Here is a 19488-nt window from a genome sequence, read left to right as displayed (position 1 = left end):
TTTTGTGGTATGCCCTTTTTTGTTATGCTTTTATAACATATTGTAATTGAGAATTGTAACAAAAAATTTGCATTGGACAACGCGAAAAAACTTAACAAAAACATAATCGATCAAACTACTCATAGGCCACATATCAAAGTTTGGCATGTCCCCTGTTTTTCAGACTGTGTTTAGTTGATGACTAACTTTGGCACGGCGGTTCTTACGCAAAGTGTGGCGAACAAAATGTTCATCACAAGATTTGGCAAGAATTCTAGTATTAATTAGCATGTGAACTATATAGTTCAGGAATTGTGGCAAAGCCACAACTATAACAATGAACCAAACACATGTCTGAGGTGTTATGGCATGAAAACCTTAGGCTACAAACCAAGAATTGCCCTCCAAACAACTCAAGAAACCATGAATGAAGTACAAATATTTTCCATTTTATTCCACTGTCAAATTTTCAACAGACTAATAAATAAGTTTGGAAAATACATATATCGAATGTCAATATGATCTATCCGACAGTTCCCAAAAGGGTACATAAGCATTACAGTGAGTCCGTTATTTTTTCCCACCAGTGTCAACAACATGAGCTACAAATCAGTACATGAGGAAAAACACTGCATCCCAGAGACTAGTTTACCACCTTTCATGGACAATGCCTCCATATCAAACTGAGCAACCTACCATAACAGGATTCATATGGCATGAAGATGCATTTTGAATGTTTGGCTGGGCATCGGCCCTGTGGCAAAAACCCTTGTGGGTGGGCTGGTGCTGCAGTTTTTGGTTGAATGATCACGAGCTTCTGCAAATGGGGCTGATGTAGAAAATGTAATAGGGAACGAAATATCAATTATGTTTCCAAATGACCACCAGGAACTAGAACACACACTCCAAGCTCTAAACAAGCATAGAACTGTTTGTTCAGGAAAATACATAATCATCTCATGTACTTCTTGTTACATAGAAACAAAAATTGCAAATATACATCAATAACGGAAAAAAAATACATCTAAAAAAACTGGATCGATTTCCGTTCAAACAAAAACACGCAGGAAAAACCTAACTGATTGTCTGCAAATCATAACGAAAAATAAAAGATGTGACAGAAAGACTCAAATTTTAGGTTACTTCTCTATATACTTTGTGTGGAAACAACTCTGCAACTAATCCATGCCAATATCCAGCTCACATTTCTGGCATATATTAGATCCTTCAAGCTAATCAACTTGGTGGTGTCTTCTTTGCTTCAAGATCCTTCACAATATTAGTAAGAGATCTTGCATCCCGAGCTTTAGCCAGTTTACCACGAACTTCAGACTGCAGAAAGTACAGATCATTTTAGTAATAACACATGTTCAGTCTATTCATTTGTTTCAAAGATATATATTTATTTATGACAACACAAAATGCAAATAAGAGGGCAGTGAAGAAAGATATGTTACACTTTGCAAATTGCAAGATCAAAAGCCTAACCTTCTCCAGCTCTAGAGCACGGTCGTTCAGCTGATCAGCCGTCAAACCTTTCTTGTGAATCACCTGAAGGACCTTAAGCAGGTGCTGCTGGAGACTCTCTGAACAGTGCTCCTCGAGGTTATGTTCAGGGAACGAAGAATCACAGCCGAAAGGGCACTTCATGGGCCTCATGGGGCAGACAGTAACACAATGTCTATCCATATCACGCCTCAGAAGCCGTTTCTCGCAGTTCTGCTCACACTGAAGGATCTTGAAGAGACAAGCTGCATCATGATCCTGCATGCACCGGACAGAAACTTTCGCTCGGCATCCATCGTTCGGGCAAGTGACAGGCCTGAAGCTACACTGTGCCTTGTGATCAGCAAGACGTTCCTCGTTTTCATATTTCTCAGGGCAGTGGAACTTAGTTTTAATGTCCACATTCTTGAGGAGGACCTCGGCGATCCCTTCTCTCCTTTCTAGTGGCCAGAAGCGGGTCATATCCATTTCCTGGACAAAATCATCGATCTTATCTTCGCGGCTGTCGCTCAACAACCACCCAGAGACATGGCCAATGATGTTCCTCTTCGTGCGACTGAAATCATCCATGAAGATTGATATGACCTCATAAGGGTCATCTGGCATTTGATTCTCAGCGTTTTGTTCCACCTCCGATTCAATGAGAGTATCAGCTATGAACGTTTCACTTCTTTGTGTAACGTAGTCCACCATTTCTTGCCTGAGGTCAACAGCAACAACAGACGGGCTCCTGAACAGATCACCCGTCGTACCGTCGACACAGACCGCAGCCAAACCAGGGAGCAAGAATTGCGCTAGTTTGTGCATTGCTTCGGAATCACAATATGGGCACTGGAGAAGCTGACCTTCATCCCTCACCGGTCCACGATTGGCAACTGGAAGATCCATTTCACCCTTAGATCCAACACCTGCAAACATATAACTTGGAGTCACCATCAGTGACTTAAAGTTGATAAACAACGTTCGTCATTCTGATATGTGTTGCTGACCTTCATCCTTGGTTGGTCCAGGATCGGCAACTGGAGGGTCCATTTCAACCTGTGATCAAACACCTATAGATGCGTGACAAGCAACATAGTCAGGACTAGGATCAAGTAATCATGCATAATGGAACTGGGGACGTGATCTCCCTGTTACTCTAAAAAGAAAAGAAAAGGGCGATGATCAACAAGAGGAGAAGCTGAAAATTCTAAGATGCATTTGACATTCTGATCTGGAGGTCCTGGCACCGCCCCTGGATGGTACTATTTCTACCCAGGAATTGTGAATAAAAATCTAAAAAAAGAAAATGAAAAAAACGTGAACAAAACCCGGTCAGGTAGTATTGAAGTTGCAAAACTGGGGCATGGGATGGGATGGCGTCGACTGGGATTGATTGATCTTCGAAGGAAAACAGATTTAATTGTTCACAGCAGAGAGAACAAGAGAGAGAATCGAACGAACAGCGATCCAAGCATGACAGATTTCCTTACCAGCAAAGAGGGATTGGGTCCAGATGGATCGAGAGACTGCTTTGCTCTGGGGAAAACTGACAGAGATGAGGGGAATGACAGTGTTTAGAATGTTCCTATAATTAGCCAGCAAGGGACTGACCCCTCTATCTATTATTAAACTGACTGGGAGGGAGAAAAGAGGCAACGTTCAGAATGTTCTATAATTAGCCAGCCAGTTATTAGCTCAGATAAATGCTACACCACTCACTCACTCAGTCAGTCAGCACAATAGCAAGAATAGAATGCACAAGCCCATCCCTGCTGAAGCCATGGACACACAACTTCATGACAAGTTCGTGTAGGAGCCACTCTATTCGCCACGCACAACAACGTAGCAACTTTTTGTAGATACTAGTACAAGGCATTGCAATGCAGACAAGTGCCCGGCTTCCTGCGCGCCATTTGGTAACAATGTGAGACTAAAACAAGAGCAGGACATGCTGTAAAAAGAAAAAGAAAGAAGCAAGGGTACCATAGCTTGACAAACTAGTACGGTAGAAGATGGGCTAAGGCCGTTCCTAGACTCAAATGCGGAAGGATCTGCCTCCGGTTGAGATGGAACTTTTTCAGGAACGGGAAAATGCGTGTTTTCATGTATGACATGTTCAGGAATCAGGATGGCGTTGGCCGTTGGGGATAAAAGCTGAAACCGGACCATGAACATCCTACCTAGCAATGGGGGCATCATAATGCTCGGAAATGCAAATCGCCGCATCGGTGGATGCTGGGCGTATGCAGTAACGCGATTACGGAGGCCGAACCTGTGGTGCCGGCGGCGGCGACGACGACCGAGCAATCGGCGGGAGAGAACGGGGTCCTGGGCGACGATGTTGACCTGGGGCTCACCGCTCCGACGTCGAGCCGAGGCTCCAGAGAGCCGTCGGGGTAGGGGGAGGCCCGGCGGCGGCACGGTGGGTGGACCGTGGACGGCGGTGGAGTCGAGTTGGCCGGGAGAGAAACAGAGGGGCCCTTCGCAGATCTGCTTTCTTTGTTGTTCGGTGAGCCTTTCAAATTGCTGTTTTCATTCAGGAAAAACGCATTTCGTTCTTATTTCGGTATATGCAGCTGAGGTAGCTGGTGTGTGCATTGTTACCAAACACCTCTTGCTGAACTTGGCATGTTGGGTCATTTCTGATCCTGTCGGTCATGGCGGTGGTGGTGAGGCAGCCTCGTTGTGTCCCTCAATGTGAGGGCCTAGCCTCAAGGGGTTCGAAGGGAAAATCAGCAAGGAGAATATCGCCATCAGCAACACCACGTACAAGGAGATGCCGGCGTCAACCATCTCCATCATCATCTTCACTGCCATCTCATCTCCATTTCATTGTAATATCGAACCCTAGAGGATTGCTTGATCTATCATTCATGTTTGTCACCGCCATTCATATAATGCTTGTTATCTTCATGTCTGAGCAATCCCCTTAATTCTCAGGATTATGGGTAAACCCTAATATGTATAGGTGTTGGACGCTTATAGAGATATGAGATCCTCTAATGAATGTTTGATTTGATAACCTCCGTTAATGTTGTGAAGGGCCCCTACTCAGCATATCCGCCATGTATGGCCATGGTGCATGTTAATGTCATTGTAAAGGTTGGGATATAGGGGTAAAGAGGTGATAGTAATATCCTCTCGTCCCCGCCTTTGCAATTGACAGGGGATTGACGGAGAACCCTTACTGTGACTGTGTCCATGGAAAACCCTTAATTAGTAGTGAGAATCGAGCTGGGAAACAACGATAGTGGCGTGTGTGATGTGGAGAGTACCCAAGTAATTCATATACTGTACCCGGCTCCGTCCAATTATAAACATGATGAGTGGCTCAAGTATCTAATCTAGAACTATGCAATCGCATATGTTAGGCTTAAGTCTTGACATTTATTTTATAGACAGATTCACCTTCAAGAACTAATATGAATAACCCATTCACAATTGGTGCAAAGAAACAAAATATATTAGTCAAATATATAGAAAAACCGTTGTCCTTGATACTTGATACTGAATTCATAACCTTGTCTCATAGAGCATAAGGCAGATATAATGTTTCAATTTAAAGTTGAAGCATCATAACAATTATCGAGTTTCATTACAAATCCTAAAGGTAAATTAAATTGCATGGTGTCGACAACTAATGTAGAAATTGTTGCTCTATTCCAGACTGAAAGTGCAATCATGCCCTTAATCATACTTTGATTTTGATGAAGAAATACATACAGGGACTAATTATGTTTGCTAAGTGTATACACATGACGTTCGTCCCTTTGGCATCATTGTATAGGGACCATGGACACATCAAAATGAGATATGACTCAAGCATGACTATAATAAGAAAAGAAGCGTAGGCTTTTTCATTTAACCTTGAGTTATAGGGATTCTGCACTATTAAAAGGGGATCGAAGGGGTCCATTCAAGATTTGCTCAAGTTATCTTCATGTCACTATCATCCTACACATACCCATCTTCGTATATGTGATGCCCGGATAATTAAGCTACAATAACCCTCTGCTAATGATGTCACGTCACCTCGATTACTGTTGCTAATCTCGTGTTAGTTCAGAACCGATCCAAATTCAACTTTAAATTAAAGTCAACCGATAAAGTTTTCAAACATTAAAACTAAAATGTTCTAGAGGTGGCAAATAATCCATAATAAATATTGGAGGAGAAACCACATTTTTATAATGTGTTTGCATGTTCAAAAATTAATAAAACATTGATTTAAATGTTTACTTAAATGCCTTTTTATTATTTTGAAATACTAAACTATTTTATTTAGTAGTCAAACTTGTTACTGCAGAGGCTTAAATTACAACACTAATTTAGGTGCCATTTTGGTATTTTGCTAAAACAAAATTAAAAGGAAACTAAAAGTAAACAGAAAAGTAAAAAATTAAATAAAAGTAAAAACAAAACAAAAGATAGGAAACCCCCTCGGCTCCCCATGGGCCTTGGCCCATCCCACCCATCCGGCCGACCCTACTGAAACGGCCCAGCCGGCCACACCTTACCCCCTCGTACCCCAAACCCTAACCCCCCGTCGCCCCACTCCCCACTCCCCTCGCCCCCACTCGCCCCCCACGTTCGCTTCTTCCTCCCCCTCGATCTGGATCGAAGAGGACCCGATCCCAGCACGACCCCATCATCCCGGACCGCCGCCTCTGCCACGCAGGTCCTCCTGCCGTCCTCGTGCCGTCGCCTCGCCACCGGAGATGGACGAATCCTCAAGGCCCCGTTGAGGATCTGGCCTACCTCGCCTCCTCCTTGCCATGGCCGGCCCCGAGCGCCGCGCCTGCAGCAGCACCATCGTCGCGACCACCACGTCGCCGGGATGCTTCCTCGTCGGATCTCCTCCCCATCGCGTGTCGTCCCCATCCCGCGCCTCGACAACCGTTGCCTTGACCCTACGGCCCGCGGTGAGGCTCCGGCCTTATCTCCTCCCTCTTCCCCATCGACGACCGCACTAGAGCTCCGCTCCTCCTCGTGCTCCGGCCACCCCCCACTGCTATCGCTTGCCCTGTTGGATGCGCACGAGCGCCAGCGCTTGAACGCCCTCTTCAGCGCGCCAATCCATCGTCGGACGGCGAGTCCCGAACCCATCCGCCCGCTCACCGCCGACCCCTGCCGCTGCTCCCTGCTGCCATCGCCGTGCCCAGCCACCACTGCCACAGCCACGCGGCGCAGTTCCCCCTATAGCTCGCTGCAACCCGCTGCTGCTGCAGCGCTCGTCGCGCTCGCCGCACTTCTGGCGCCCTCGTGCCGGCGCACCCGCGCCCCATCTCCGGCCGCCACAGCCGACCGTCCCGCCCGCTCGTGCCCCGGCCATCCTCGGTTGCGTGCACCCGCCCGGCGCTCCTCCCGAACCCCCCCTCGCTGGCTGCTGCTCCGCCGCGCCCTGCCAGTGGCTCTGGCCGCCGGCGCCGGTGTGCGTCGTGCGTGCCCAGCGCCCTCTCGGGCTCGTGACGGTTCGGGCGCTCACGCCACTGCCCGCTAGTGTCCGCCCCGCTAGGCCCCGATGGGCCACTGCCAGGGGGTCCCACGCCCTTTTTGATTAAAACGAAAATTAAAAAATTAAAAATAAATAAATAAATAAATAAATAAATAATAATTAAATATCAATTAATTAAAGAAATAATTAACTTAATAATTCCTGATTAGATTAACCTAATCATTTAGTTTAGTTAATTAATCTGTTAGGTTAGTTAACAATCAATAACATGCAGGACCCACACATCAGTTTGACCAGTCAACACCCCTGTTGACTACTGACATCAGCTTGCACTGTTCTGGATAATGTTGAATTAAATTTTAGAAAATCATATAAAATAAACTGTAGCTCAGATGAAAATACTTTTTACATGAAAGTTGCTCAGAACGACGAGACGCATCTGGTTACGCAGTCCGTTCGTCCGCCACGCATCCCTAGCATAGCGAACACGCAATTTTTCCCCTCCGATTCATCTGTCCAAAAACGCGAAACACCGGCTATATTTTTCCGGATGTTTTCCCCCTTCACCAGTATCACTTACTACCGCGTTAGGTCACCTCTAGCACTGTGCATTGCCATATTATACTTTGATTGCTTTGTTATTTATTGTGTTCCCCCTCCGTTACTTCTTTCTGGTAGACATCGAGACTGCCGGCGACCCCCAGTTCGACTATGGTGTTGACGACATGTCCTTCTTGCCAGAGCTTCCAGGCAAGCCCCTCCTTGATCACCAGATATCGCCTATTCTTCTCTATACTGCTTGCATTAGAGTAGTGTAGCATGTTACTGCTTTCAGTTAATCCTATACTGCCGCATAGCCTGTCCTTGCTACTACTGTTGTTACCTTTACCTGCTATCCTACTGCTTAGTATAGGATGCTAGTGTTCCATCAGTGGCCCTACACTCTTGTCTGTCTGCCATGCTATACTACTGGGCCGTGATCACTTCGGGAGGTGATCACGGGCATATACTATATACTTTACACTGTTACATTACCTGTGATACTGTTCGGAGATGGGGGCTGAAGGGGCAGGTGGTTCCACCCAGGTAGTGGTGGGCCTGGGTTCCCGACGGCCCCTGACTGTTACTTTGTGGCGGAGCGACAGGGCAGGTTGAGACCACCTAGGAGAGAGGTGGGCCTGGCCCTGGTCGGCGTTCGTGGATACTTAACACGCTTAACGAGATCTTGGTATTTGATCTGAGTTTGGCCATTTGGTCTATACGCACTAACCAACTACGTGGGAAAGTTATGGGCACTCGACGTCGTGGTATCAGCCGAAGCCTTCGTGACGTCAGCGACTAAGCGGCGCGCGCCGGATTGGAACGTAAGCCTGCTCTTGTATTAAGGGGGCTAGTTCTGCTTCCGGCCGCCCTCGCAACGTGCAGGTGTGCTAAGGGCGATGGGCCCAGACCCCTGTGCGCTTAGGTTTAGACCGGCGTGCTGACCTCTCTGTTGTGCCTGGATGGGGCTGCGACGTGTTGATCTTCCGCGGCTGGGCATGACCCAGAAAAGTGTGTTCGACAAAATGGGATCGAGCGTGTTGGGTTATGTGGTGCACCCCTGCAGGGAAGTTAATCTATTCGAATAGCCGTGATCTTCGGTAACAGGACGACTTGGAGTTGTACCTTGACCTTATGACAACTAGAACTGGATACTTAATGAAACACACCCTTCCAAGTGCCAGATACAACCCGGTGATTGCTGTCTAACAGGGCGACGAGGAGGGGATCGCCGGGTAGGATTATTGCTATGCGATGCTACTTGGAGGACTTCAGTCTACTCTCTTCTACATGCTGCAAGACGGAGGCTGCCAGAAGCGTAGTCTTCGACAGGATTAGTTATCCCCCTCTTATTCTGGCATTCTGAAGTTCAGTCCACTGATATGGCCCTTTACACAGATACCCCTGCATATGTAGTGTAGATCCTTGCTTGCGAGTACTTTGGATGAGTACTCACGGTTGCTTTTCTCCCTTTTTCCCCCTTTCCATTCTACCTTGTTGTCGCAACCAGATGCTGGAGCCCAGGAGCCAAACGCCACCGTCGACGACGACTCCTACTACACCGGAGGTGCCTACTACTACGTGCAGCCCGCTAACGACGACCAGGAGTAGTTTGGGAGGATCCCAGGCAGGAGGCATGCGCCTCTTTCGATCTGTATCCCAGTTTGTGCTAGCCTTCTTAAGGCAAACTTGTTTAACTTATGTCTGTACTCAGATATTGTTGCTTCCGCTGACTCGTCTATGATCGAGCACTTGTATTCGAGCCCTCGAGGCCCCTGGCTTGTATTATGATGCTTGTATGACTTATTTATGTTTTAGAGTTGTGTTGTGATATCTTCCCGTGAGTCCCTGATCTTGATCGTACACGTTTGCGTGCATGATTAGTGTACGATTGAATCGGGGCGTCACAGTATATGTCCTTACCAGTACCTCACTTAATTGCACTCAGAAAAACCACTTAGCCAAAACCCAAGTCAAAATATTCATCTACATGGTCTCTTTGTCGGATCATTCAGGCATCGCCTAAATTATCCGGACTCTATCCTAGATCATCTGGCTAGAGGACCAGGAGACACCCGAACGGTTGAGCTGAAGTCGGATCATACGGACAGGTAGTCGGATCGTCCAGGCGTTGCCTAGATCGTCCAATTCCCAATCCGGATCATCCGACCGCAGCCCGGATGGAATGCCCGAATGACTAAACAGAGAGTGTGTCCATAGGGTTACACCCGGATGACTAACCAGATGGCATTTTCATCCGGTTACATCCAGATCGTTCGGATGGCATCCCGGACATCAGGTTTGCCCTTTGCACAACCACCAGTTTCAAGTTGCACCTAGAGTCCCCCCGGGCATCCGGACCTCTTTCCCGTGAGTTGTTCTTGTTGACCCACCCAGAACATTCGGGTCCCTAACTGGACTGTCCGGGCAATGCCTGCATCATCCAGGTAGATATCCGGATCATCCGGGTAGGTCAGTTTGTGCACCAAACGGTCACTTTTCTTGGGAACTACAAATACACCTCTCCCACTCTGGTAGATAGTTGACTACTACACTTACATTTTTGCCAAGAACACAAGTACTCCCTCTCATACTCTCCTAAACTAAATCTTAGGTCAAGACGATTTGTGAGAGTTCTTGAGAGTTGTTCCAATCAAAAGAAAGATCCACTCCCTACCCTTCTTGTGAACGAAGAAAATCATGATTTGAGCAGGTCTTGAGCTTTTCCCCCTAGATATTATTACTCTTGGAGGTTGGAGACTCCTAGGCGGTAGGAGTACTCCGAGGAGGAATCGTGATTACCCCCGGAAACTTTGTGAAGGTTTGGACACCACCTCAAGTTCTACCGCTAGTGGTTGACAAACACCTTTGTGGTGTTGTCTCAAGGGGGGAATAGGGTGAGCCTTCGTGGTAACATCTTCCCCTCCAACGGTGACTAGCTTCACTCAAAATACGTGAGCATCGGCATACATCCTTGTCTCCCAGAGTTGTGGTTATCCCGAACCATAACTCCCTACTTGTGGCTATTTGTCTCCTAGTCTTTACTTACAATATATTGTGCTTACTGACCTTGCTTCTTGTTGTTGTTGTTGTTGAATATATTTCTTAGCACTAGATCCACCTTTGCAATTGTTAGGCTCACTTTCATAGTCCGCATTATTGCCTAAAATTGCTAAGTAAGAATTAAAATTTGTAATTGTACCTATTCACCCCCTTCTAGGTCCATCTACGCATATGTCAACTTCTCCTCTTGGGACATTCCTAGTTCTTCTTATCTCCTGCATCGAGCTATAAATATGTACAACTGATCTGGTATATGATGTACCCAAGAGCTAGTAGAAACATCAACAAGATAAATGGTTGTAACATATACAATAAGTGTACCTGGAGAAGAGGAAGAAGAAGTTGTATTTCCACTTTTCTTGCCGTGGGCCTCCGGCTACTTGATGCAATTCCTCTTCTAATGACTAGTTTCCTTGTAATAATAGCACATGGTCTTTGAATCCGGCCCCGACTTTGGCTCAACAGCTGGAGTGAGGATCACAGCCTTATCCTTGCCCTTTGATTAAGCTTTTTTCTTAGCACAAGAACTCTTCTTAAACTTTGTCAGCTTCTGCACCATCAACACTTGATTGCACCTTTCTTAATGTCCTGCTTTGCCATCTTAAAGCATTTCATGCAACTTAGTAAGTTTCTTATCCATGGCATGCATGTAGTAGTTCAAGATGAACGAGCCATATCTAGCCAAAAGTGAAGCCAAAATTGTATCTATGGCCAACTCAGGGCCTAAAGAGAAGCTAGGTCTTTCCAGAGTCTACATGTAACCAACATTTTTTCTCACATGTGGACTAAGCGGATCACCTTTTTTAGCTTGCACTCTATCAAGGGCCTCTGGACGTTATCTCTTGGTCATTGCTTCTGTTTTGAACATACCCTTGAGACTCTCGATCATACCAAAAGCCTCTATTTTCAGGAACTGTTGTTGCAGGCCCGGCTCGAGGAATGCAAGAGTGAGGCAACTGATTTTAGTTAACTCATCAACAAGCCCCCCGCAGGCGTTCCAGATAGCAGCATTAATATTTTCACCATGTTCCTCTCAAAGTGGTTCCTCTAGAACATGTTCTTTTTTATCATGCCTGAGAACAACTCTTGGATTTCTATAACAGGTTTCTATTTACCAAGGATTGATTTCAATGCAAAACTGGAAACTTGAGTAGGTGGTGCCATTGATCTACAACAGAAAAATGCAAAAACTCTAACAACCCGTTTGGCACCTCTCATTTCATTTGGTGGAAATGAAATGAAATGCAATGTATGCTGATATTTCATTTGGTTGAATCATGATCCCAAATCAAAATATCATGTTCAGGTAACACTTGAAATGATCTGTACATCATGTTTGCCTGCCACTCTAGCAAGAATTCAATAAACCCAGACCAAGCATGGCTTAGAAAATGCAACAAACATCATCTTTTCAAAATTAAAATTTCATGCGAACATAAAACAAGTTGCATCACACAAGCATAAGCAGCTCCATCAAGCAAAATCTACAAAATCAAATTACAACGTCATGAACAAGTTGCAACACACGATCATAAACAACTCCATAAAGTAAAATCCGCATAATGAATCAAATTACAATTGTCGGGAACAAGTTGCGGCACACAATCATAAGCAGATCCATAAAGCAAAATCCAAATAATCAAATTACGACTGCCATTTTACAATTTGTGGCTTGACTTGACTTGCATCAAAGTAAGACTTGATATTGGTTCAACTTGAGGCTCCTTTTTTGCCCTGCAAATATGATGAGAATCATGTATACAAACTATCAAATGTAAAGTTCGAGGAAGCAGCAAAAGTCGCATCAATATTTTAGTTGCATTTATCATAGAAGGAAATAGTAATGCTAAGAATAACTTCAAATACTTAAGTGGATAAAGGAAATTTTAAATTGCATCAAATCCACAAGTAAAATTTGAAAAAAAAACCATAGTACTTGACATGAAAAAAGGCCTGAACCTGAACATGAGCAAGAATGTAGTAGCTCCTGCTCTGTTTCATGTGTACAAGGGGTTTTACCCACACACAGAAGTAAAATTGCACGGGAAATTTACCCCTTTCATTCACGGGAAGAAACAAACATGGCGCCTCATTGTCCGAGTCCACGACTGAACCTATTAGTTATTCCTTTTTTTGCGAGATTAGTTCTTCCTGATTACTCCTGACCTGAAACAATCAAGTACTGGTGCACATTTACTAAACTGATCAACTACTGGTGCCGGTGTTAAGCTTTATTTAATTCTATAGATCCTTGTTGTAAGAGTCTTTGGACTAAAACCAGAACATATATATGATTCTACGATAATTAACTAAAGGACAGAGAGACTAGTATGCCTATTTTGGTCCTTCTACACAAGCTGAAGCTTGTTTTGCAGATACTACTTCTATTTCCTAGAGCGTAAAGGCGTGCTATTGGAGTATGGTTACTTCTCTAGAAGAAATGAATATGTTTTGAGGTACGGAGAAAATACACACTCAAGGAACAATAGCAGAAATGACCATGTGTTTTTCTACATGAACCTGAAAGGTATACTACTCATAACTTTAAGCCACGGAAAGAGGAACTTTACTGTTGCATGCATTGTTCAGGGCATATCCATTTTGACTCATAATGATTACTTGCATAAACATAGAAGATTGGCTACATTCAGAGAACATTTTCTTAGATCAATAGTAGTTCTACTTCTACACTCATATATCTTCCAGTTTCCAACCAACATCTAACCGATCCCCTAAAAGTTGGTGGAGTAAAATTTGAAGTAAAGTTAGTCGAGTAAAATTTTACTCCTCTAACGGTGGCTGCACATAGCCGATCCCCTATAGTTAGCGGAGTAAAATCAAATTTGTGGCCGTTTTGTATACTAGCCACACAAACACAATCTGCACAATACATATCTTAAAATCATTCAAATTAAAGCATGGACAGCAATAAGCGTCAACATAAGGTTTCATCACCGCATTTTTCAAATTTAAACATGCGAAGTTCACCCAAAGGGCATCACTTGAAACACAATATTTGATTCAAAATCACCACAAACATAGCATGTATATGTTGTGGATCGAGCCAATCTTTGGCATGTACCACCACTCTCTCGGCCACCACCACTTAAACGACGTCCTCGGCATAGAAATCAACCTAGACATCCTCTCGGCCACCATCACCATCCTCTCGGTCACCTCCACCACCTCCTCCCCGGGCACCATCTCTTGTACCTCCTCCTCGGCCTCCTCCGTGTCTTGGTGGCCGAATGATTCCAGAACGAGTCATAGTTGAGATCATCAAGACCAACGGTGGCCGAGGACCCCAATGATGCGAGGAATTCAGCCGTGTTCATCTCCGCTCTACAATGTCAAAACAAGCATTATAAACAATCACTACTGATCACGAACAATCACTATCGAATACCAACGGGCCGCGGGGTTTTATTTTTACCCTGTTGGCGTTTCATCGAGCACTTGGCAGCCGCGTTTTTTGTTGCCGGCTGCGGCCGCTCGCGCCAGAGCAGTCTCCGTAGGGGCATACGAGGTTGCCACACGAGGCATAGGCTTTGGACAAGGTGTCGACACTGTCTTCTTTATCTTCTTCTTGGCGGCCGCCTTGGCGTGCACCGATGCCACCGCCGTTGGCTTTCGGGCCCGTTTGCCTCTGGTAGGTGCGGCAGGAGGGCGTGCATGTCATTGTCGGAGACATGGTGGCCACCCCGGACACCATTGGCGTGGTTGGAGGCGGAGCTTGGACCCTAGTGGTTCTTTGTCATCCCCAAGCTTTTTTCGGCACCGGCGGCGGCGCGTCGGTGGTTTACGGAGGCGAAAAGCCGGCGCCGGTGGCCGGCGGGGTGAGTGAGGGGGGAGGGTTGGCTATCCATTCTGGTCGGCTCAGAGGTCATCGGTAGAGGTGGCGGGGGCGGGAGGCAGCGCGGCGCGGGAGGGCGAGAGGGAGTTTTACTCGGCCACCGCACGATGGAGTATATTTAGGAAAGTCTTTGGGGGAATAGAGAGTTAGAGTAAAAAATTATACTCTGTTAACATTTTTAGGGGATCGGCTAGGTCTGTCGTAAGGGAGTAAACCCTTATGGCCGTATTGGGGATCGGTTAGAAATGCCCTTACAAAGCTACTTCGATTAGGTACTACTTGACATGACAAAATAGCCCGAAGCCCCGAACCTAAACACCAGCAAGAATCTCACAGCGGATTAAAAATGCAAGAGTAAAGTCGAGAACAAATCTTGCTCTGTTCCATGAACACTATAACAAAAGTCAAGAACCTCACCAACAAAAATAGTTGTACTACTACATGATAAATCTAGCACCCTTCGAGCTTTAAGTGAGGGATCTTATTTTATGGGGGGGGGGGGGACGAAAAGTCATGTCTCAAAACAGAAGGGGTAGGCAAATGTAGGGAACTGAGAACCACCTGCTCTCTAATAAACCCAAATCATGTCAAGAAGTGAATGGATTAAACACCGCTTTACTAGTGACCTTGGGTAAAAAAGAGGGGAGAGACAAAGGCAGGCGACAGTACTAGTGCCTACAAGTACATCAGCAGTTGGTACTAGCTGTTGATGTAACCACTCCTACAACCACACCTATAGAAAGACTGTGGGAAGGAGGAGACGAGGGCGTCGAGACTGAAATCGAGGAGAATGACGGCTGAGAGCACGTGATTTGGGGTTCGGGAAAGCTTCCATCATCTCGAATCGACGAATGAAATACTACGTCCCTCAGTCCCAACCAAACAAGTTGAACACATATATTCGCAAATGAGAACCAACTCAAATGATGGGTACCAAACAAGTTTTTCTTACATGTGTTCACCAAGAGTAATCCATATTGAACATTTTTGTAATAATACTCCCACTAAAATCAACAATCCTCCGTCAATACTTGATGATTCAAGATCCGAGGTCAACATGTCGATTACTGAGCTTTTGCATCACTGCTAGAAGACTAGATCACACGTTAAGCAACACTTGGTAATATCTCTATGTGACTTGTTTGTTGGGCACATCACATGTCTCACGAACTCTTATGTCTCGAGGCCCAAAATTATTTTGGTAGCATTAACAAGTTAGCCAATGCTTCACACATAACTATCTGACACAAACCCGTCACGTCAAGGAGGAATAGCATAACACTAATTTTATAATCGCACCACTAAATATACTTGACATGTGATTTTACGACAATTGGGGAGTCAACTTTACTAACATTCTTTGAAAGCTCACCTTACTTAAAAAATCTTACCATGTAAAAGAAGGGTGCATATATATAAGGGATAAACTTTCACAAACAGTTTATACAAGTATGATACGGTATAGCCCCTTTTTGGCAACCGATGATAATCTTCATCTCTATGTACACGGCGGTCCCATGGTGATCTCCATCTCCATGTACGGTGTTATCCTGTGGTTATCTCCATCTCCACACCTCACGTGTCAACCACCAAGGTTTACATGAGATACTACACTAGAACATTGAAATTTCTTTGCTTCAAGATCCTTCACAATACTAGTTAGAGATCTAGCATCCCGAGCTTTAGCCAGTTTACCACGATCTTCAGACTGCAGAGATCATTTAGTAATAACATATGTTCAGTCTATTCATTTGTTTTAAAGATATACATACATATTGATGACAATGATTAAATACAAATAAGGGCATCTCCAACACCATGCTGCAAAACTCCCGAAAGCGTCGTACCGACGCATCTGGATCATTTTTACCATCCAACATGGTGTCCCATACATCCACACGTCTGAAATCCCGCAAACCAGAAGCAAACCGGCGGGAGGTTTGCGGGAGTTTGGACGTCCGCCTAGCCAATCAAAGCCACCACGTACCCCACGTCTGCTGCTATTTGGTGGAAGGATAATACCTACGTGATTAAATCATTGTATAGTCATGCTATTTGGCGGAAGACTGTGGCTATTGCTGGTTGTTTGGCGGGAGGAGAATGTTAAATTATTGCATAATTTTAGCTATTTGGCGGAAAGTTGATCTCATTTGGCGGAAGACTACGGCCCATAGCTGTGCTGTTTAGCAGAAGGTTGATTTTAGCTATTTGGCAGAAGTTTGCATCTTTTTAAATGTAATAGAAGCGGACGTTTTGGGCATTGTGGTTGGATGGCACGCTTCTGTACCCGTGTCCATGGACGTGTCCACGGATGGATAGTGAGTCCGTTTTGCGACACTGTATTGGAGATGCCCTAAAAGAGCAGTGAAAACAGATATGTTGCAGCTTGCAAATTCCAAGATAAAAAAAGCCTAACCTTCTCCAGTCGTAGAGCAGTTTCCTTTAGCTCATCAGCTGTAAAATTATTCTTGTGAATCACCTGAAGGACCTTAAGCAAGTGTTGCTGGAGACTCTCTGAACAGTGCTCCTCGAGGTCGTGTTCACTGAACGAATCATCACACCCGAAAGGGCACTTCATGGGCCTCATGGGGCAGACAGTGACACAATGTCTATCCATATCACGCCGCAGAAGCCGTTTCTCACAGTTTTGCTCACACTGAAGGATCTTGAAAAGGCAAGTTGCATCATGATCCTGCATGCAACGAACAGAGACTTTTGTTCGGCATCCCTCGTTTGGGCAAGTGACAGGCCTGAAGCTACACTGTGCTTTGTGCTCAGCAAGACGTTCCTCGTTTTCATATTTCTCAGGGCAGTGGAACTTGGTTTTAATGTCCACATTCCTGAGGAGGACCTCGGCTATCGCTTCTCTCCTCTCTAATGGCCAGAAGCGGGTCATCTCCATTTCTTGGACAAAGTCATCGATCTTATCATCACGGCTGTCACTTAGCAACCACCCAGAGACATGGCCAATGATATTCCTTTTCGTGCGACTGAAATCATCCATGAATATTGACACGATCTCATAAGGGTCATCCGACATTTCATTCTCAGCGTTTTGTTCCGCCTCAACATCGGCTATGAACGTTTCACTTCTTTGTGTAATGCTGTCCACCATTTCTTTTCTGAGGTCAACAGCAACATCAGATGGGCTCCTGAACAGATCACCAGTTGTACCATCGACACAGACCGCAGCCAAACCAGGGAGCAAGAATTGTGCTAGTTTGTACACTGCTTCATAATCGCAAAACGGGCACCGGAGAAGCTCACCTTCATCCCTCACCGGTCCAGGATCGGCAACTGGGAGATCCATTTCACCCTTAGATCCAACACCTGCAAACACATACATAAGTCATTCATTATAACCGATGTAGTCATAACTCAGAATCACCATGAGTGACTTAAAGTTGACAAACAACGTTCTTGATTCTGATATGTGTAGCTGACCTTTATCCTTGGTTTGTCCAGGATCGGCAACTGGAGGAGGGTCCATTTCAACTTGTGATCAACTCATTATGCACAATGGACCAGGGGACATGATCTCCCTGCTACTATAAAAAAGGACCATGATCAACAACAGGAGAAACTTAAAATTCTAAGCTGCATTTGCCTGGCTCTGCCCCTGGATGGTAATATTTCCGGCAAGGAATTGTGAATAAACATCTCAAAAACCAAATGAAGCAAATTGTGAGCAAAAACCGATCAGATGGTATCGAAATTGAAAAATGCAGGGCAAGGGTGGGATGGCGTCAACTGGGATTGATCTTCGAAGGAAAAAAGATTCAATTGTTCACAGCAGATAGAAGGGAACAAAATGAACGAACAACGATCCAAGCAAGACAGGTTTGCTTACCAGCAAAGGGATCGGCCCAGATGGATCGCGCGAGAGACTGCTTTGCTCTGGGGAAACTGAAGGAGAGGGAGGAAAAGGCAGAATATTTCTATAATTAGCCGGCCAGGGATTGGCATCTCTATTATTAAACTGACGGAGAGGGTAAAAAAGAGGCAACGTTCACTACCAGAATTTAGGCAGTTGCCGACGGCCATATCTATGCCGACGGCCCCCGTCGGCATACATGGGCATACCCCGACGGCCCAACTAAAGCCGTCGGCGTAGAAAGGTCGTTGGCGTATAACCATCTATGCCGACGGGGGCCATCGGCATAGATAAGCCGTCGGCGTTTCTCCGAATATACCGACGGGGGCCGTCGGCATAGAGCAGGCCGTCGGCATATCACGTGGGCCCGTCTACCCGGGCGGCGACGGCAGTTTGATGGCGTCAGGCTACGCCGACGGGCTAACGGTGGCCGTCGGCATAGCTACGCCGACGTCACCGATCCGCCGCGCCGCCACGTCATCGATCCGCGTCGTTCGCCGGTCCAGTGGGGTGGCATTTCTATGCCGACGGCTAGGCCATCGGCATAGGCCTGGCCCATGGTTTTTGCCACGTCATTGATCCCCGCCCTACGCCACGTCATCGATCCAGGGTTGTACCGTTCCGTGGCCGTAGCTATGCCGACGGGTAGGCCGTAGGCATAGATTTCTAATAATATTTTTATATTTTTTGTATTTTCTCTTATTATTATTTATTTTTTTCCAATACTAATTTCACTAACTTAAATGTACAGAAAACATATATCGATTGCCCCCCACACGGGCCTTCTTCCGTCGTGTCACGGAGAGGTTAGACGGGACGGGCCAGGTACCTGTGGGGGGTAGCAATGCCGGCAGGTGCTACGATGGGCCCTCCTACAGTTGTGGAAACGTGGTGGTAGGCGCAGGCACGCGGCTCCGGGGTGTGCCCCCTCCCCCCTCACGGGCGTCGATGCCGCCGTGCCCCGGGGGGGGTGAAACGGCCACGTCGGGCCGACGCAGAGGGAATCTTGGGGTGGGTTGTGCCGGGACTGTGTTGGGGGGTGTACCTATGGCTGGGCTATGACAACAAGGTGAAAAGGTCCACCGGTCAAACTACGTCTAGCGAAAGTCAAAGGGATAGACCCGGCGGTCGTTTGTGTCAGGGTTAGACGGGACGGGGTACCTGGGGGGTAGCAATGCCGCTAGTTGTTGCGGTGGCCCTCCTACGGTTATATAAGCCCGTCCGGCGAAAGTCAAA

The 19488-nt window shown here is 46.0% G+C and overlaps 2 protein-coding genes across 3 annotated transcripts; both read right to left on the bottom strand.

The window, feature by feature from the left end:
• Positions 1–418: 418 nt before the first annotated feature.
• LOC123149569 (uncharacterized) lies at positions 419–4001 on the bottom strand. Of its 2 annotated transcripts, none has more exons than XM_044569251.1 (4): positions 3740–4001; positions 2475–2537; positions 1468–2393; positions 419–1311 (listed from the first exon to the last, which is right to left on the bottom strand). In XM_044569251.1, the coding sequence occupies exons 2-4, from the start codon at positions 2515–2517 to the stop codon at positions 1216–1218; spliced, it is 1065 nt and encodes a 354-aa protein (XP_044425186.1). In that variant the 5' UTR covers positions 2518–2537; positions 3740–4001; the 3' UTR covers positions 419–1215. The 2 variants fall into 2 exon arrangements, with proteins under 2 accessions (XP_044425186.1, XP_044425187.1); XM_044569252.1 differs by lacking the exon at positions 3740–4001 and adding an exon at positions 2958–3093.
• Positions 4002–15771: 11770 nt separating this feature from the next.
• LOC123146894 (uncharacterized) lies at positions 15772–17859 on the bottom strand (the record flags this gene model as incomplete). The annotated part of the gene is given in 3 exon segments (XM_044566159.1): positions 15772–16086; positions 16795–17708; positions 17823–17859. Coding segments are annotated over 3 exon segments (1077 nt in total), but the record flags the coding sequence as incomplete, so codon positions are not given.
• Between the last annotated feature and the right edge of the window lie 1629 nt (positions 17860–19488).

This window comes from Triticum aestivum, chromosome 7A (assembly GCF_018294505.1).
Source record: "Triticum aestivum cultivar Chinese Spring chromosome 7A, IWGSC CS RefSeq v2.1, whole genome shotgun sequence".
Lineage (NCBI taxonomy): Eukaryota > Viridiplantae > Streptophyta > Magnoliopsida > Poales > Poaceae > Triticum > Triticum aestivum.
The sequence above is the reverse complement of the archived record's forward strand: the minus strand, read 5'-3'. Positions and strand labels throughout refer to the sequence as shown.

Coding starts and splice junctions, on each gene's coding strand:
- LOC123149569 (XM_044569251.1), bottom strand. CDS start 2,517: ATGGACCCTCCAGTTGCCGATCCTGGACCAACCAAGGATGAAG. Junction 2,394..2,474: donor TGGACCAACCAAGGATGAAG/GTCAGCAACACA, acceptor ATATGTTTGCAG/GTGTTGGATCTAAGGGTGAA. Junction 1,312..1,467: donor GTGCTCTAGAGCTGGAGAAG/GTTAGGCTTTTG, acceptor TACTTTCTGCAG/TCTGAAGTTCGTGGTAAACT.